The following is a 12963-nucleotide window of genomic DNA, read 5'->3' on the forward strand; positions in this document are numbered from 1 at the left end:
AGGTGACTTCACGTGGTTCCTGTCAGACGATGGGAAGGGAACGCTCTGCACAAGGTCATTGAGGCTCAGTGTTCCAGCTGCTGGAGCTCTTCTTCCTGCAGGCCGAAGTGCTGTGAGGACCTGGTTCAGCTCAGAGCTCAAGTCAGTTCAACTTTAGTCAAAATGATTTTAAGTGGATGAAAAATTCTCCCATTACGCATGTTGACCTCACCGGGACATCCTGCCTTAAGATAACAAACCATCAAACTCAAAAGTGATTTTGTATTTTTTATTCAAAACCCCTGAACATGTTTTAGTTACACCACAAAAAGTCAAACACAGTTTTCCCCACAGAGGGGGGGGGGGGCGATGGAGGGCTGACGGAGGAGCCAAGATGAAGGGTCGAAAAGGGGAGTCTACTATAACCTCACTGCAGAAAACAACGAAAGAAAAGGAGTCTTCAAAGTTTTTTCGGAATAAAAACCCAACCTGACACCTAACCAGGAGACCATGTACAACACTGCCTTAGAAACCAGAGCACCCCTGACCTCAGCGGGCCGACAGATACGACCTTTCACCTTTACACTCTGAACAGCAACAAACCTGTTCACAACAGTCCTGTGTCTGCGACCAGAAGCAACTGGAGGGGGGGTAGAACTAACAATAATTTCAATGACAATAAAATTAGTCAGTGGTTCAAACCAGTGTGTTACTGGGTGGGAAACATTCGTGTCAGCTGGTTCGTAAATTACTGGCACAAACTGCAGATTTCTGAACGTAAACAAGAGGAACTGCATTAAACTATAGAAAAACAAACATTAAAATATCACAAAAGCAGCAGTTCTTGTTGAGTCTTTACTTCACATCATCATCATCATCAGCATGAAGTTCACCCAGTTGCAACTGTTCAAATTTCTTATGTCTTGAGTTTGTTGAACTAAAACGTCCCGACTGTGACTCAGCAAAGATCTTAAAAGTCAGGACACAAGAGAAAGGTTGACTCTTCGTTCAGCTCTTTTCTATCACACAGGCGTTCTTAAAACGATGCGCTGCTTCCAAGAGTGTTAAAAACAAGAGAAGCTAAAGGTTTACAGCGGTTTAATGGAAGCCAGAGCTGTGCAGAGGGCTGCTGCTTAATCAGGACCAAACGGGACACATCGGGACAGAAATAAACCTCGACAAATATAGTTATACCTCTGATGACTTGTGTTTTCATGTCTACACTTAAAAAGAGCTTTCTGATTGAAGTAGGTCACTTATTTGCTTCCCGGTCGGGTTCGGTCCACTTAAACACAGCCGGAAGAAGCAGAAACCTACACCTGAAACAGTTCCAGGTGTGCCCTGCTTCAGGCTCCTCCTCCTTCAAAACAGCGAGATGAAGCAAAACGCAACTCCGTTAAACAGAACACAAATTCTCTAATTTCTCATCTTTGTGCATCACCGTCTCCTCAATCCTGCTGACGATCACTCAAATACCTAAAATACAACAAAAGGCGAGAAGAGGAGGAAGAGGCTCCTTTACAATGTCAGTTTACATGTGACATTGTAAAATGAATTCAAAATAAATACGAATACATTTTAAGGATCGTTGACCACAACAGCAGGTTCTAACTTAACGGACGTCTGCTTAAACGACAGCCCTGATGAAAAGATGTGTCGTATTTAAAATGGTTGCTACCTCGGCTGCTCTCTCCTCTGGTCTCTATCTCACCTCCTACGTTTGCGTCTCAAGTGGGGGAGACTAAAAAGGGGAGAAGAGGAGGTAAGGAGAGGAGGTAAGGAGAGGAGTCAAGGACGCACAAACGGGGAAATTAGAGGAGTTGGGCTAAAGTCCTCAGTGTCCCAGAATGGACTGCACATCTGGCAGGTGGAGTGGTGAGTTCAGGCGACTTCTGACAGCTCATGAAGTCAAAAACCGTTGAAATTATGCAGGATTTGTGTCATTTGAGAAAATTCAGAAGCTAAGAAAGTGTGCGATTAAAAAAAGTTTTCTGAAGTAGGTTTTATTAATTCAGGTGTTTTTATCTTAGGTGTTCGTCTCCCGGGGTTTATTTACCATCCTATGTTTGTCAGTCACTTTAAAATGTATCACAGTCTGTATGTATATATATATATATAAAAACGGATTAACCTGAAATCACGAATCAACCTGAATGTTGCCTGTTGAAAACCGGAAAACTCTGAATGGTTAAATTTCTCCCCGGGACGGAGAGCACCTGAACGCAGCAGGGGTTTTGTGTAAAGGTAAAACGTTGTTTCAGGTTGTTTCAGCTGGGGGGGGGGGCGAGCTGTGGCGCAGCGGTGGTCTGAATGTTTCAAGGGAACCGAAAATGAGCCACTCGGTTATTCATTATCTAAAAATATCAACAAACAAATAAACCCAAAAAAAAAATGAACACATTAACAAAAAAATCAGAGCTAATAGTTCCTCCCACCCATCCCACCCACCCACTATTTCCCCCACAAAATCCCTACAATAAATCAAACACACACTGGAACAATATCGTGACTAGGATCTCCTTTGTGGACCTGAGCTACAGCAGGTCTGCATATTTCTAACTATGAAGGGGTGGAGACATCAGAGTCCATGTGATCCTCAACTGAAATGTGTGATTTCCCTGACTGGATGTGAGGTCCTGAAGTGGGCGCTCTCCTCTGCCTGAGTCCACAGACTGATATGGCTGCAGCACCAACCAGTTTCTTGTTCTTGGTTAAAATGAACAGGTGTTAATCCGATTAAATGCAGGTGTTCTGTCCGGTTTGAAGATCAGGAGTTAAGAGAAAGACAAAATTGTGAGCTGGTGTTCACTCTGCAGGATCTGCTCTAAGGTTTGAACGGCCGTAGAGGAAAACCTGCCGGTTTGATGACATCCATGTGGTGGAAGTGCAGACTTCGATGGTGTTTAAGGGCCAGTTCACGGATTTCCATGTCAGTGCATCTGCAAGGGTCCTCATATATAAGTGTAAGATCAATCTAAAGTTCAATTTGTCGAAGCCAAAAAAAAACAACTGGTAATTGGATGTAATTCCTGTTCTCTGATGATGTATTTGGCCTGTTTTCAGACTTGGTATCCACACATTTATGATCCGAAGCAGGTCTGCAAGGACACACAGGTGATTTTTTTGTTTTTTTTGGACTTCCTCACATACCAACTTGTACCTAAATGGTCAAATGAACGGAACCAAACGCACATCTGCAAAGTCTCGTCCTGTTCGCTCATGTGGATGTGGAAACTGGCCGCGACAGTCCCAGCTCACAGGGGTCAAAGAAAAACCCGTGCAGACGACGAAGACCAGTTCAGTCCCACTGAAGTTTGAGTTATTCAACAAAAACTCAAGGACCTTTCTGTAGATGGAGCCGAGGCGATCATAAGACCACAGATGTGGGATTCGGGCTGCGTTCAAACGTGTTTATCCAGATAACTCAAACGTGATGCAGCGAGCCCACCTGGGCAGGACAGACAGGAGGGTCTCTGCTGTGAAGTGGACTCTGGTGGTTTGTTCCTGTTTAGATAGTACAGTTGTTGCTACTTGCCTCTGATTCTAAGGAGCCACTGCAGGACTAACGGATCTGAAGTCTTCTCTGGATGTTGGCAGGATTCTACCTCTGAAGGCCCTTTCAGTACCAGCTGATGAAAAGTTATCCCTGAAGATCCTGAAGAAAATCAACCCTTTTCATGATGGTTTCTGTGCTTGAGGACATAATGAATAGATTCGTACGAGTAGGAGGTGCAGCAGCAAGAGGAAGAGCCGAGAGCCAAACTTCAGCCGTCCAGAAAGATGTTTAGATGAGGACCGGAGTCCAGGATGTGGAGGGAGGCAGACTTACTGGACAGACAGAAAGTTTGATCCTGAACCAGGTTTTAAAGGGAAAGATGTGGAGTCGTCAGCTGGAACCAACAGGTAAAGTTCAGATAAAATCTTTCTCTGTAAATCTCATATATTATCTAAAAGTAAACAAGTGATTCTATTACAAACTGAAACCAACTATCTCAGGTCACAGCGCCGTGGCTGCTGTCTGGTGGAGGTTGGGTCCGGAGGAGGACGGAGACGGGGCAGGATGACACACGGACGACGGTCAGCTGGATGCCTAGTCGTCTTCGTCGTCATCATCGTCCTCGCCTTCGTCATCTACGTCTCTCTTCCTCTTCTGTCCCTGAGCGCCCGCCTGTTCCTCTGCAGAGACAAACCGAACCAATCACAGGCTGCAACGTGCCGCTGGATTCAGTTAGGCTGGAACATTTAAACTCACGCTCACCTTCCTCCTCTGCATAGTCGTCCTCATCATCGAACTCCTCCTGTGGTGAAGCACAGACACCAATGAAAAAGAGAAGTTTCACTTCAGCTGAGCTCTTTCAGAACTAATGCAGCTTTTTCAGATTCCAAGCTCTACGGCTACGTCAGCGCTACATCACAGTGACCAGGCCAGTTCCACCAGACCGACTCTGACAAGCTGTCCTTAAACACCACTTTTTACATTCTGTGTTAAAAGTATTTTCCAGCTAATTTCCATGAAAGTCCTGCACAGTTTGGTTCTAAATATATCTGAAACAGTAAATTCTGTGGAAACTAAATATCAGTTTAAAAACGAGATTAAAACCTTACTTGTGACCACAGCAGTCATTTACTGATGACATAAGTGGGCTTTTCTCTTATCCAGACGGACTGAGACTCTTACAAATTTCCTCAGTGTTTTTTGGGGGTTTAACTGGTCAGATTCCCAATTAACGCTCACATCAACAGCTCACACTGTTCTGTGCCTCTGAAGTGTTAGATTTAGGCCGGGCTAATATACATTGTTGCCTGCTTGCCAGTTCGACCGCAGTATTATGCAAAAATTGAAACAAAGTGAAGCGTTAAAGCAAAGTTGCATTCAATTTTTGAGCAAAAAGGTGACATCAGAGTCAATCACCCACAGGAATAGTACATATACATAGGAATGTTTTTAATCACTCTAAACCATATTAATGACCCATTAATAATAATAAAAATAATAAAAAATAATTAAAATAACCACTTTTCCACTACTTTTTTCCTCTGTAAAAACATTAAAGAGTTAAAATCCTATTACAGAAGGTGAAGTTTCTGAGCACCGCTCTGCCTACTGCAGGCAGGGATGTGGTTGCGGACTGAAGTAGGACTGCTGCGTCTGCAGCTTCAGCCACACAAGTGCCAGACCTCTGGCTGTCTGGCAGGCTTATCTGAGCCCAGCTGACGCTGCCTTCCAACCACCATGATCCTGTAAATGTTACCGTGTGACACATCCAAAGCACAACTCGGTTCTCACCTGCAGTGAACACTAAGCTCACTGTATGCAACACTGTTTGAAACTAACATCAGTTTATCAACCAAAATCCAAAAGCCTCAAATACATCAAAAGATACTTGATAAGTGCAACACTTTCTGCCCTTATAATTCGGAATAATAATTCGGACTGAAACTGTGGACTTTGTGTGAACTATGCTGTAATTTACAGCTGAATTTCCAAGAAATTAGCAGGAAAATATGAGCTCATTTTCATATTAGTTTGTGTTTTCACAGGACATTTTCCCTTCACAAAAAGTAACATTTTTTATTACTTCTTATTAATAAAAGAAAAATTATTAAGCCCTCATAAAAAGACTTAAAATATCAAAAGAAATAAACGCTACTTTTAGAAGAGTTTTCTGTCCTCGGTGTCGCGTTTCAGAGGCGGCCATTTTGGAGCTGAACCTGGTCGAGAACACGTTCACACCTGAGGTGAATCCATCAGACCAGCCAGAGAACTGAACTTAGATTCACACCAAACTTCGAGTCTGATGTGGCAGCTTCTGATCCTGATCAGTGTCACTATGGAAACCACTGATCAATACAAAATCTACAGAGAAAACAAAATTCAAAGTAAATAAAAATGTGTGTGATTATCGAAGCTGCTTTGTAAGGAAGTCAGACTCTGGCTCTGAAACTCTGTTCTCTGCCCGGCTGAGCACAGGTGCATGATGGGACACGGGGAGGGGGCCTGCTGTGGCTCTACCTGCAGGCTAAAGCCTGAGATGCCCACCTGATTGCCCTGGTTCACTTGAAAGCTCAACCCCACCTCTCCTCCCTCTGAGCCGTCTTCCTCCTCTTCTTCATCATCCTCATCTTCGTAGTCGCCGGTTGGTCCCGCCCCTTCCTCGCCGTTTTCATCTGTGAACACGCGTCACCATCAGACAGACCCTATCACATACTTACAAAGACGTTCCCACTAAGAGAAGTGTTCGCTAAACCCCGAACAGAGGTCACCGCCCCACCTTCATCGTCAGCCTCGGAGTCCGGGGCCTCGTTGTCCTCCTGGTCAAAGCCGTCCAGGTAGGTGACCTGAGGAAGCAGCTCAAACACGCTCTCCCTGTAGTCCTCCAGGGATGTGATCTCACAGTTGAACAGGTCCAGACTCTGCAGGCTCTTCAGATTTTGCTACGGCAGGAAACGACACGCGAGCGTGTTAGCACATACCAACATCGACAGTCAAGAGTTTAAAGGTGGCGAACAAGAGTGAGCAACTGACCAGCGCCTCCACGTTGCTCAGCTCTTTGATCTTGTTCCCGCTCAGGTTGAGGTAGGTCAGGTTGGGACATTTCTCTGAAAGAGTCTCCAGAGACCCTGACAGGTTGTTGTCGCTCAGCTCCAGCTGTGGAAACAAGAGAGGGTTGTGAGAACAGCTTGGGGAACATCTGGGAGGATGACCGTAACATGATTCCATCATTCGGTCAACATCAGTTTGATGAATAGTTTAAAAATTTGAAGTATTTTCATCTTCCTCTTAAGTCTAAAAATCAGCTGTGGATCCTTTGAGTCAAACAAACATTTGTCCTGACAGTCAGATGCTGTTTCTTTTTCAGGTCAGGTGTCTTTATCAGAGCTCGGAGAGGTCATGTAAGGTCCTGAAACGGGCTGATAAGTGAGATCAGTGTAAAATTCACACCCGTCTGTCCACCGAGGGGCTGCAAACAGACTGCTGACAAACTGGTGTCTAAGCGTACAGTCAAAACGTTCCTTTTTGGCTTTTAAATTGAGTATTTTTCAATCATAATCACAGATCATTCATAATCTTCACTGTGTTAACAACATAAGTCTAACACGGAGCCTCAGTTCCTACTCTTTTTGTTTTTGAGCCAAAGCACAACAGTGCCACCTACTGGACGAACCGGCGTCCTACAGACTGTCACAAGGCTAGACGAGAGGCACCTAAACCGCCTGATGCTCCACTTCTCTTGATGCTTTTTTTTTTCCAATTTCGAAACAACACAACAGTCTAACAGAAATTAAGTTCAGAATCAAAACTCTAACGCAGGTATTTTTGTAAGAAAAATATATCAAAATGAACTATTACTTGTGCAGCACTTTCTTAATAATATCCCAAAGTGCTTTGCAGGAAGGGACAAGGTGAGTTATAAGTTATAATAATAAAAAGAGTCATAAATACATCAGAGTTAGCCAGAGGAGAGTTTAGAGGAGGCAAGAAAAGTGTGCCTCAGTTCAGTGGGCAGAGAGTTTAGTCACAAACTATTAGCAGGATGTGGGTTGGGACAAACGTAACTACCAGATTCCTAATAGCCCGCTTGATATGATCTAATACCTAATCTAAGATAGAAAAATGTTAAAATATTAGATGATTAATTCTGACTTTTTGAGAAAATTTAATAAGAAAATCAAAGACTTCTCCTCCTCGTGTCGTCACCCACACCTAGAGCTGTCTCCGCGGACACCCGGCAAGTGAGGAGCGCTTACCTTGCGTAGTTTGGGCAGAGAGGGCAGCTTTGACAGTGAGCTCACACCCACGTTGATCATGCTGAGGAACTCGAGCTCCGTGAACGCGTCCGTCAGACCTTCAACCTCCCCGTCAGCAGAGCGACTGTTGTCCACCACCAGCTCCACAATCTGACGGGCAGGACAAAAGCAGAGTTCTGTTTGGAGGACGTAACAGTGCAGCTGTCTGAAGAGCAGCTGCCCATTTTCAATCACATTTCCCCTGCTGTTCATCCAACATCCAGCAGATGCCAGCGCGAACAAAAGCTGGCAGTTTACATGCTTCCTGTACACAAAGATACCTCCAGTTCTGTCAGACTTTATAGAAACACTTTGAATATGTTTAACTGCTGCTGATTGATCATGGCTGACCATCTTTCTTTCAGCAGACTGATCAATTTGGAACCTACGGCAGCTTTAGCCAAACAATAAAAGATATCTACGGTCTTTATATTCAGCTCTGGAGGGTTATTTAAGTTCAATGTCTGCATTTTCTGACAGAACAAACGATTAACTGCAAAAATATTTAGAGACAACATCAGACAAGATCGTTTTGCTAGTTGCATGTTGGATCATTTATTGGTTATTGCTCATTTTAACAACAAAGTTCATACAAATAAATGCAGAAATAAATAACTGAATTTGAGGATTTTTTCGAAATGTTTATCTTCAAATTCATTTCTATTGATTTCATCATTTCTTTACTTCAGACCAGGTTTCTTTTTGTATTTCTAGATAACTTTAACCTAAACTCACTAATTCCACTCCCCGCTGCAATGCTTTTATTTTATGTAAAGCACTTTGAATTGTTTTGTACATGAAATGTGCTGTACAAATAAATTTGATTTTGATTGAATTCAGCATCTCTACGTGTATTCTCCTTCCATTTCCACATAAATTTATGTAACTCTACATTTACCTGTTTATGCTCTGTATCTTTTTATCTAATTATGTGTCTATAAACAAAGTATAAGCTCCTAACTCAAAGCTAATGTAAGGTTAGCACAGTTAGCTGACAGATTTGAGAACAATTGCTTGCTTTGGTCTTGTCTGCTCAGCTAAAGAAATAATTTAACTGAATAATACTTTACTAACCCCTAAAGCGAAATTACACTTACTGTATATAGAAAAGCAGCTTGGAGTTATTGCTGCTAAAGGTGGTTCCTTTAGTAGTTTTCTATGTGACGTTATCAGTACTTGGCGTACTTTTCTTTATATTATTAACTGGAACATTGCAACACTTTGCTGCTGTGTTTGGGATCATTGTCCTGTTGATGACCCAGTTTAAGCCAAGCTTCCACATTTGACTCTACAATACTTTGTTATCCAGAGGAATTTATGGTGCAAGGTGCCCAGGTCCTGTGGCTGCAGAACAAGCCCGGATCATCATCCCTCCACCACCGTGCCTCACAAGTGGTATGAGATCTTTGTGTTTGGTTTCCTCCAAACGTGCTGCTGTGCATTATGACCAAACATCTCCACTTTGGTCTCATCTGTCCAAAAGACATTGTTCCAGAAGTCTTGTGGTTTGTTCAGATGCAGCTTTACAAACCTAAGCTGTGCTGCCATGTTCTTTTTAGAGAGAAGAGGCTTTCTCCTGCAACCCTTCCAAACAAGCCATACTTGTTCAGTCTTTTTCTAATTGTGCTGTCATGAACTTTAACATTTAACCTACTAACTGAGGCCTGGAGAGTCTGAGATGTAGCTCTTGTTTTTTTCTTTTGCAGTTTCTCTGAATAATTACACAGTCTAACCTTGGGGTGTCAGACTGACAGCTGTCTTGGATGGTTTTTCCACTTGTAAATAATCTTTCTCTCTGTAGAACGATGGACTCCAAATAGTTTGGAAATGGTCTTATAACTCTTCCTCGACTGATGGGCAGCAACAGTTGCTTCGCTAAGATCATTGCTGATGTCTTTCCTCCTTGGCATTGCGTTAATACTCTATACTTCTGCTTTTATAGAGGTGCTCACGCTTGCTGATGATCAATTATTCAAATGCATTTGATTAGCAGCACCTGGCTGATACTTACCTAATCGATACCATCAGAAGCTTTGCGAGTGGAGCTAGTTTTTCTTTTACACTGGTTCTGTTTAGTTTTTGTTAAATAAATAATGAAATAGCAGTATGTTATGTGCTATTGTTTATCTGGGTTTGTATTTATTTGATTTTAAGATCTGTTAAGGAATAGATGATCATTGTTTTTATTGTGCTGATAAGTAAACCTTAGAACTAACAGAGGGTGTGTTTTCCTTTTCACATAACCATATATTGCTAAACTATTAATATGGAGAATAAATAAATGATCACATTTAAAAATGCTATTGACGAAACTGTTAACGTATTAAAAAAGATTCAGAAATAGGCACAAAAATTCATACTAAAGTCATTCTTTTCTGTATGTCAGGGCAGAAATAACAATAACACACTCAGTCAGAACTGTTGTTTAGGGCCGGGGTACAAACCAGAAGAATCCAATTCAATTCAATTTCTGACTTGATTTGAATTAATCAACTTTTTGGTCACACTGCTCTCGTGCTCCCATGCTTTCTTTACAAAATGCTGCGCCACACATCTGTCCTCAGGTGCTCCTGCCATGTCCCCACCCCACCCCACATAAAGTACGGGTGCTTCCCAACACCTGTACCAACCTCGTTGCTCAATCTTGCAAGACTAGTCACGTGAAACCAGTGTAATGATTGTATAATAAGTCCTAATGTAGATGATGCAGAAAATCGAATACTTTACAAATCGATGTTGGATTTTTCTAATGAAAATACCTTTGAATTGGAACTGTTGTTATAATAACTTATTCTTTGTTTATCTATAAATACTTGATCCATTTGTAATTAGTGTTTGAAGATGAAGGAATGTGACATTTACCATTTAGTTTGTAAACAGTTTCAACGTTTTTCATATTGTTTAATGTTGTAAAAACAGCAGAAATAATATATATATTTTTTAAAAAAAAGCACACATGGGGGGGTAGGGTAAAAATATTTGACTGAGGCTCACAGTAAATAGATTGGACTGTGTGGTTTGAAATCCAGACTGGTGGGTGCTTTAATTTCCCAGAGTTCCTTTGCTCTTCCTGCTTATATAACCATAAGAGCTTCAGTTGAGCGTAAGCCTGCAGCTCCACCATCTCCACTGTGACTGCGCAGGGTTTAACGCACTATAATCTGCATGCAGCCCAGAGCCGCTGCTGCTGCAAGAGGAGGAGGAGGTGTAGGTGGAGGTTTCTATACATTCACCATCTGCCGGCTTCCCCCAATTCATAAAACATGACAGTAGCGTTTCGTCTGCCGAAGTGAATTAGGCTGGAGTTTTATTTGACTGGAGCTGCTGGTTATATAATACACACAGACACACGCAGCATGGAGTCCTGCTGTGTAGAAATGGACGACACAACCTGACAATTAAAATTAATTAGACTGAGTCCGTTACTGCGCTCGCGAGCAACGTTTAATGGGGACGACAGGAGAAACACGACACGGGTAAAGTGACAAAGTTAGCTGAGTCGGTTCGATCAGCACTCACAGTAATCTGTGATACTTTAAAAGCCTCGGGAGTAACGTCGTTTTTTCTCCCGTTACGACGCCGTTATCCAAACGCCGAGCCGTCGTTACCGTGTAACCGACGTTACAGTAACCGGCGATAGCATAAAGCTGCATTATCAATGTTCATAACGGTCATAAAGTCGAAATTTTCGCAGTTATCGGTCAACATAACAGTCGACACGACAGCTAATCCGCTTTCTGTAACGGTAAGTCGGTAACGCGTTACTGCTCCCGTGTGTGTTTGACCGACCTCAGTGCGCCACCAAACCGGGTCGCACCTCCTCGAAACCTCCACAAAAGCCCCCAGAACACGATACATTTTGTTTCAAATTCATCTGGGCACAGTGAGACGCGACGGAACACGGTGAAAAGAAGTCTTGTATCAGACATTTCTGTCGAAGTTTGAACCACCTGAGACTTAAAATGTCCGCTCTTTGAAGGAAGACGGTTCTATAACCGCCAACCGAGTTGTTGTTCTCGTTGACGCGGTTCGTTTACCCCGAGACGTTAAGCCCGAAACAGCCCGGTGCTCACCTTCAAACAACCGCTCTTTCCCCACCCCCACCCCCACCCCCTTCCCAACCAAACACTCACGCAGTTTTCTCATATTTATTTCGCATTATCACGATGTCCTCTGTTAAAGCCGAGCTGATTTGAGCCGCCGGGGGATGGTTGAAAGTTACAACTTCGCCTCGTTCGTGACGGCGTTTCAGTTGTCGAGAGCTGAGCGATTCGGTGGAATAAGGGGCTTGAATCGGTGTCAAACTGGTGCATTTTAGGGGATAAGTTGAACCTCCGTGACAGACGAGATTTCACCGAGAAGCAGGAGGGGGGCGGGCGGACGGACGGACGGCGCAAACCGTGAGATGCTCCACATCCAGCTGAAATAGCTGATGATAACTGGGGCAGCAGATCAAACCGAGAGCTGATCGATAATTGTTGTTTAGTAGGCGAATATCCGAACACATCGATGTGAGAAGTGGGGTCCATGAGAGCAACGGTGGGGGAGCAGCCAGACCGGGCTCCGGACTCACATCACCTCACGGACTATTTCAGGCAACAATTAAACATGTTATTAAAGTCTAAGTAACTCACCTCCGCTGGACTCCTGTTCCGCAGCTCTAAAGTGATCCTTTTCTTCATGTCCATGTTGAAATATGAGGTGTTTTTGTTAAGAAGCGAGCGATGAACAGTTGAGAAACTCCCGGGGATCAGAGCCGTGGCTGCCCTACTCTGCTGGCCGCAGTTTGCCTACTGATCCTCCATGATACCTCGCGCCCTGCCCTCTCCACTACAGCCCCGCCCCCCGATGCTCGGGGTTGGCCGTGTATGTGTGCCCTGCTGCTGATTGGCCAACGGACATGTCAATCATAACTGATCGTATTAATCCACTCTGACTGGCTGTATCCCAAAAGCCACAGACAGCCGCGCACAGTCACATGGGAGCTGTAGTGTCGGATTCTTCACGTTTTAGTCAAACGCAGCAGCAGATCTCGGTCTCCATCATGAGGGCTTAAGAAAAATGCTCCACCTCTAATATTTTTTTGTGACTGACATAAGCACTCCAGGGAATATGATGGATATCATTTTCCACATAGATAATTAATAAAAACACCATTTATCTTTACATTCACGAGTCAACTTTATTAATTACCAT

At 43.4% G+C, this 12963-nt stretch overlaps 1 protein-coding gene across 2 annotated transcripts; it reads right to left on the minus strand.

Annotated features, from left to right (window-relative positions):
• Positions 1–254: 254 nt before the first annotated feature.
• On the minus strand, positions 255–12594 carry anp32e (acidic (leucine-rich) nuclear phosphoprotein 32 family, member E). 2 transcript variants are annotated; one of them, XM_075449290.1, is made up of 7 exons: positions 12402–12594; positions 7729–7878; positions 6506–6628; positions 6252–6414; positions 6056–6147; positions 4238–4277; positions 255–4155 (listed from the first exon to the last, which is right to left on the minus strand). In XM_075449290.1, the coding sequence occupies exons 1-7, from the start codon at positions 12453–12455 to the stop codon at positions 4070–4072; spliced, it is 708 nt and encodes a 235-aa protein (XP_075305405.1). In that variant the 5' UTR covers positions 12456–12594; the 3' UTR covers positions 255–4069. The 2 variants fall into 2 exon arrangements, with proteins under 2 accessions (XP_075305405.1, XP_075305403.1); XM_075449288.1 differs by having other exon boundaries at positions 6020–6147.
• Positions 12595–12963: the final 369 nt, after the last annotated feature.

The sequence above is a fragment of the Odontesthes bonariensis genome, chromosome 18 (assembly GCF_027942865.1).
Source record: "Odontesthes bonariensis isolate fOdoBon6 chromosome 18, fOdoBon6.hap1, whole genome shotgun sequence".
In the NCBI taxonomy this organism is placed as follows: domain Eukaryota; kingdom Metazoa; phylum Chordata; class Actinopteri; order Atheriniformes; family Atherinopsidae; genus Odontesthes; species Odontesthes bonariensis.

Bases quoted from the DNA above. Each gene is read 5' to 3' on its own strand.
- anp32e (XM_075449288.1), bottom strand. From the start codon at position 12,455: ATGGACATGAAGAAAAGGATCACTTTAGAGCTGCGGAACAGGAGTCCA. The intron at 7,879-12,401 runs GTGAGTTACTTA...CCTGCCCGTCAG, and splicing joins GGAACAGGAGTCCAGCGGAG to ATTGTGGAGCTGGTGGTGGA. The intron at 4,156-4,237 runs GTGAGCGTGAGT...TTGTCTCTGCAG, and splicing joins CGACTATGCAGAGGAGGAAG to AGGAACAGGCGGGCGCTCAG.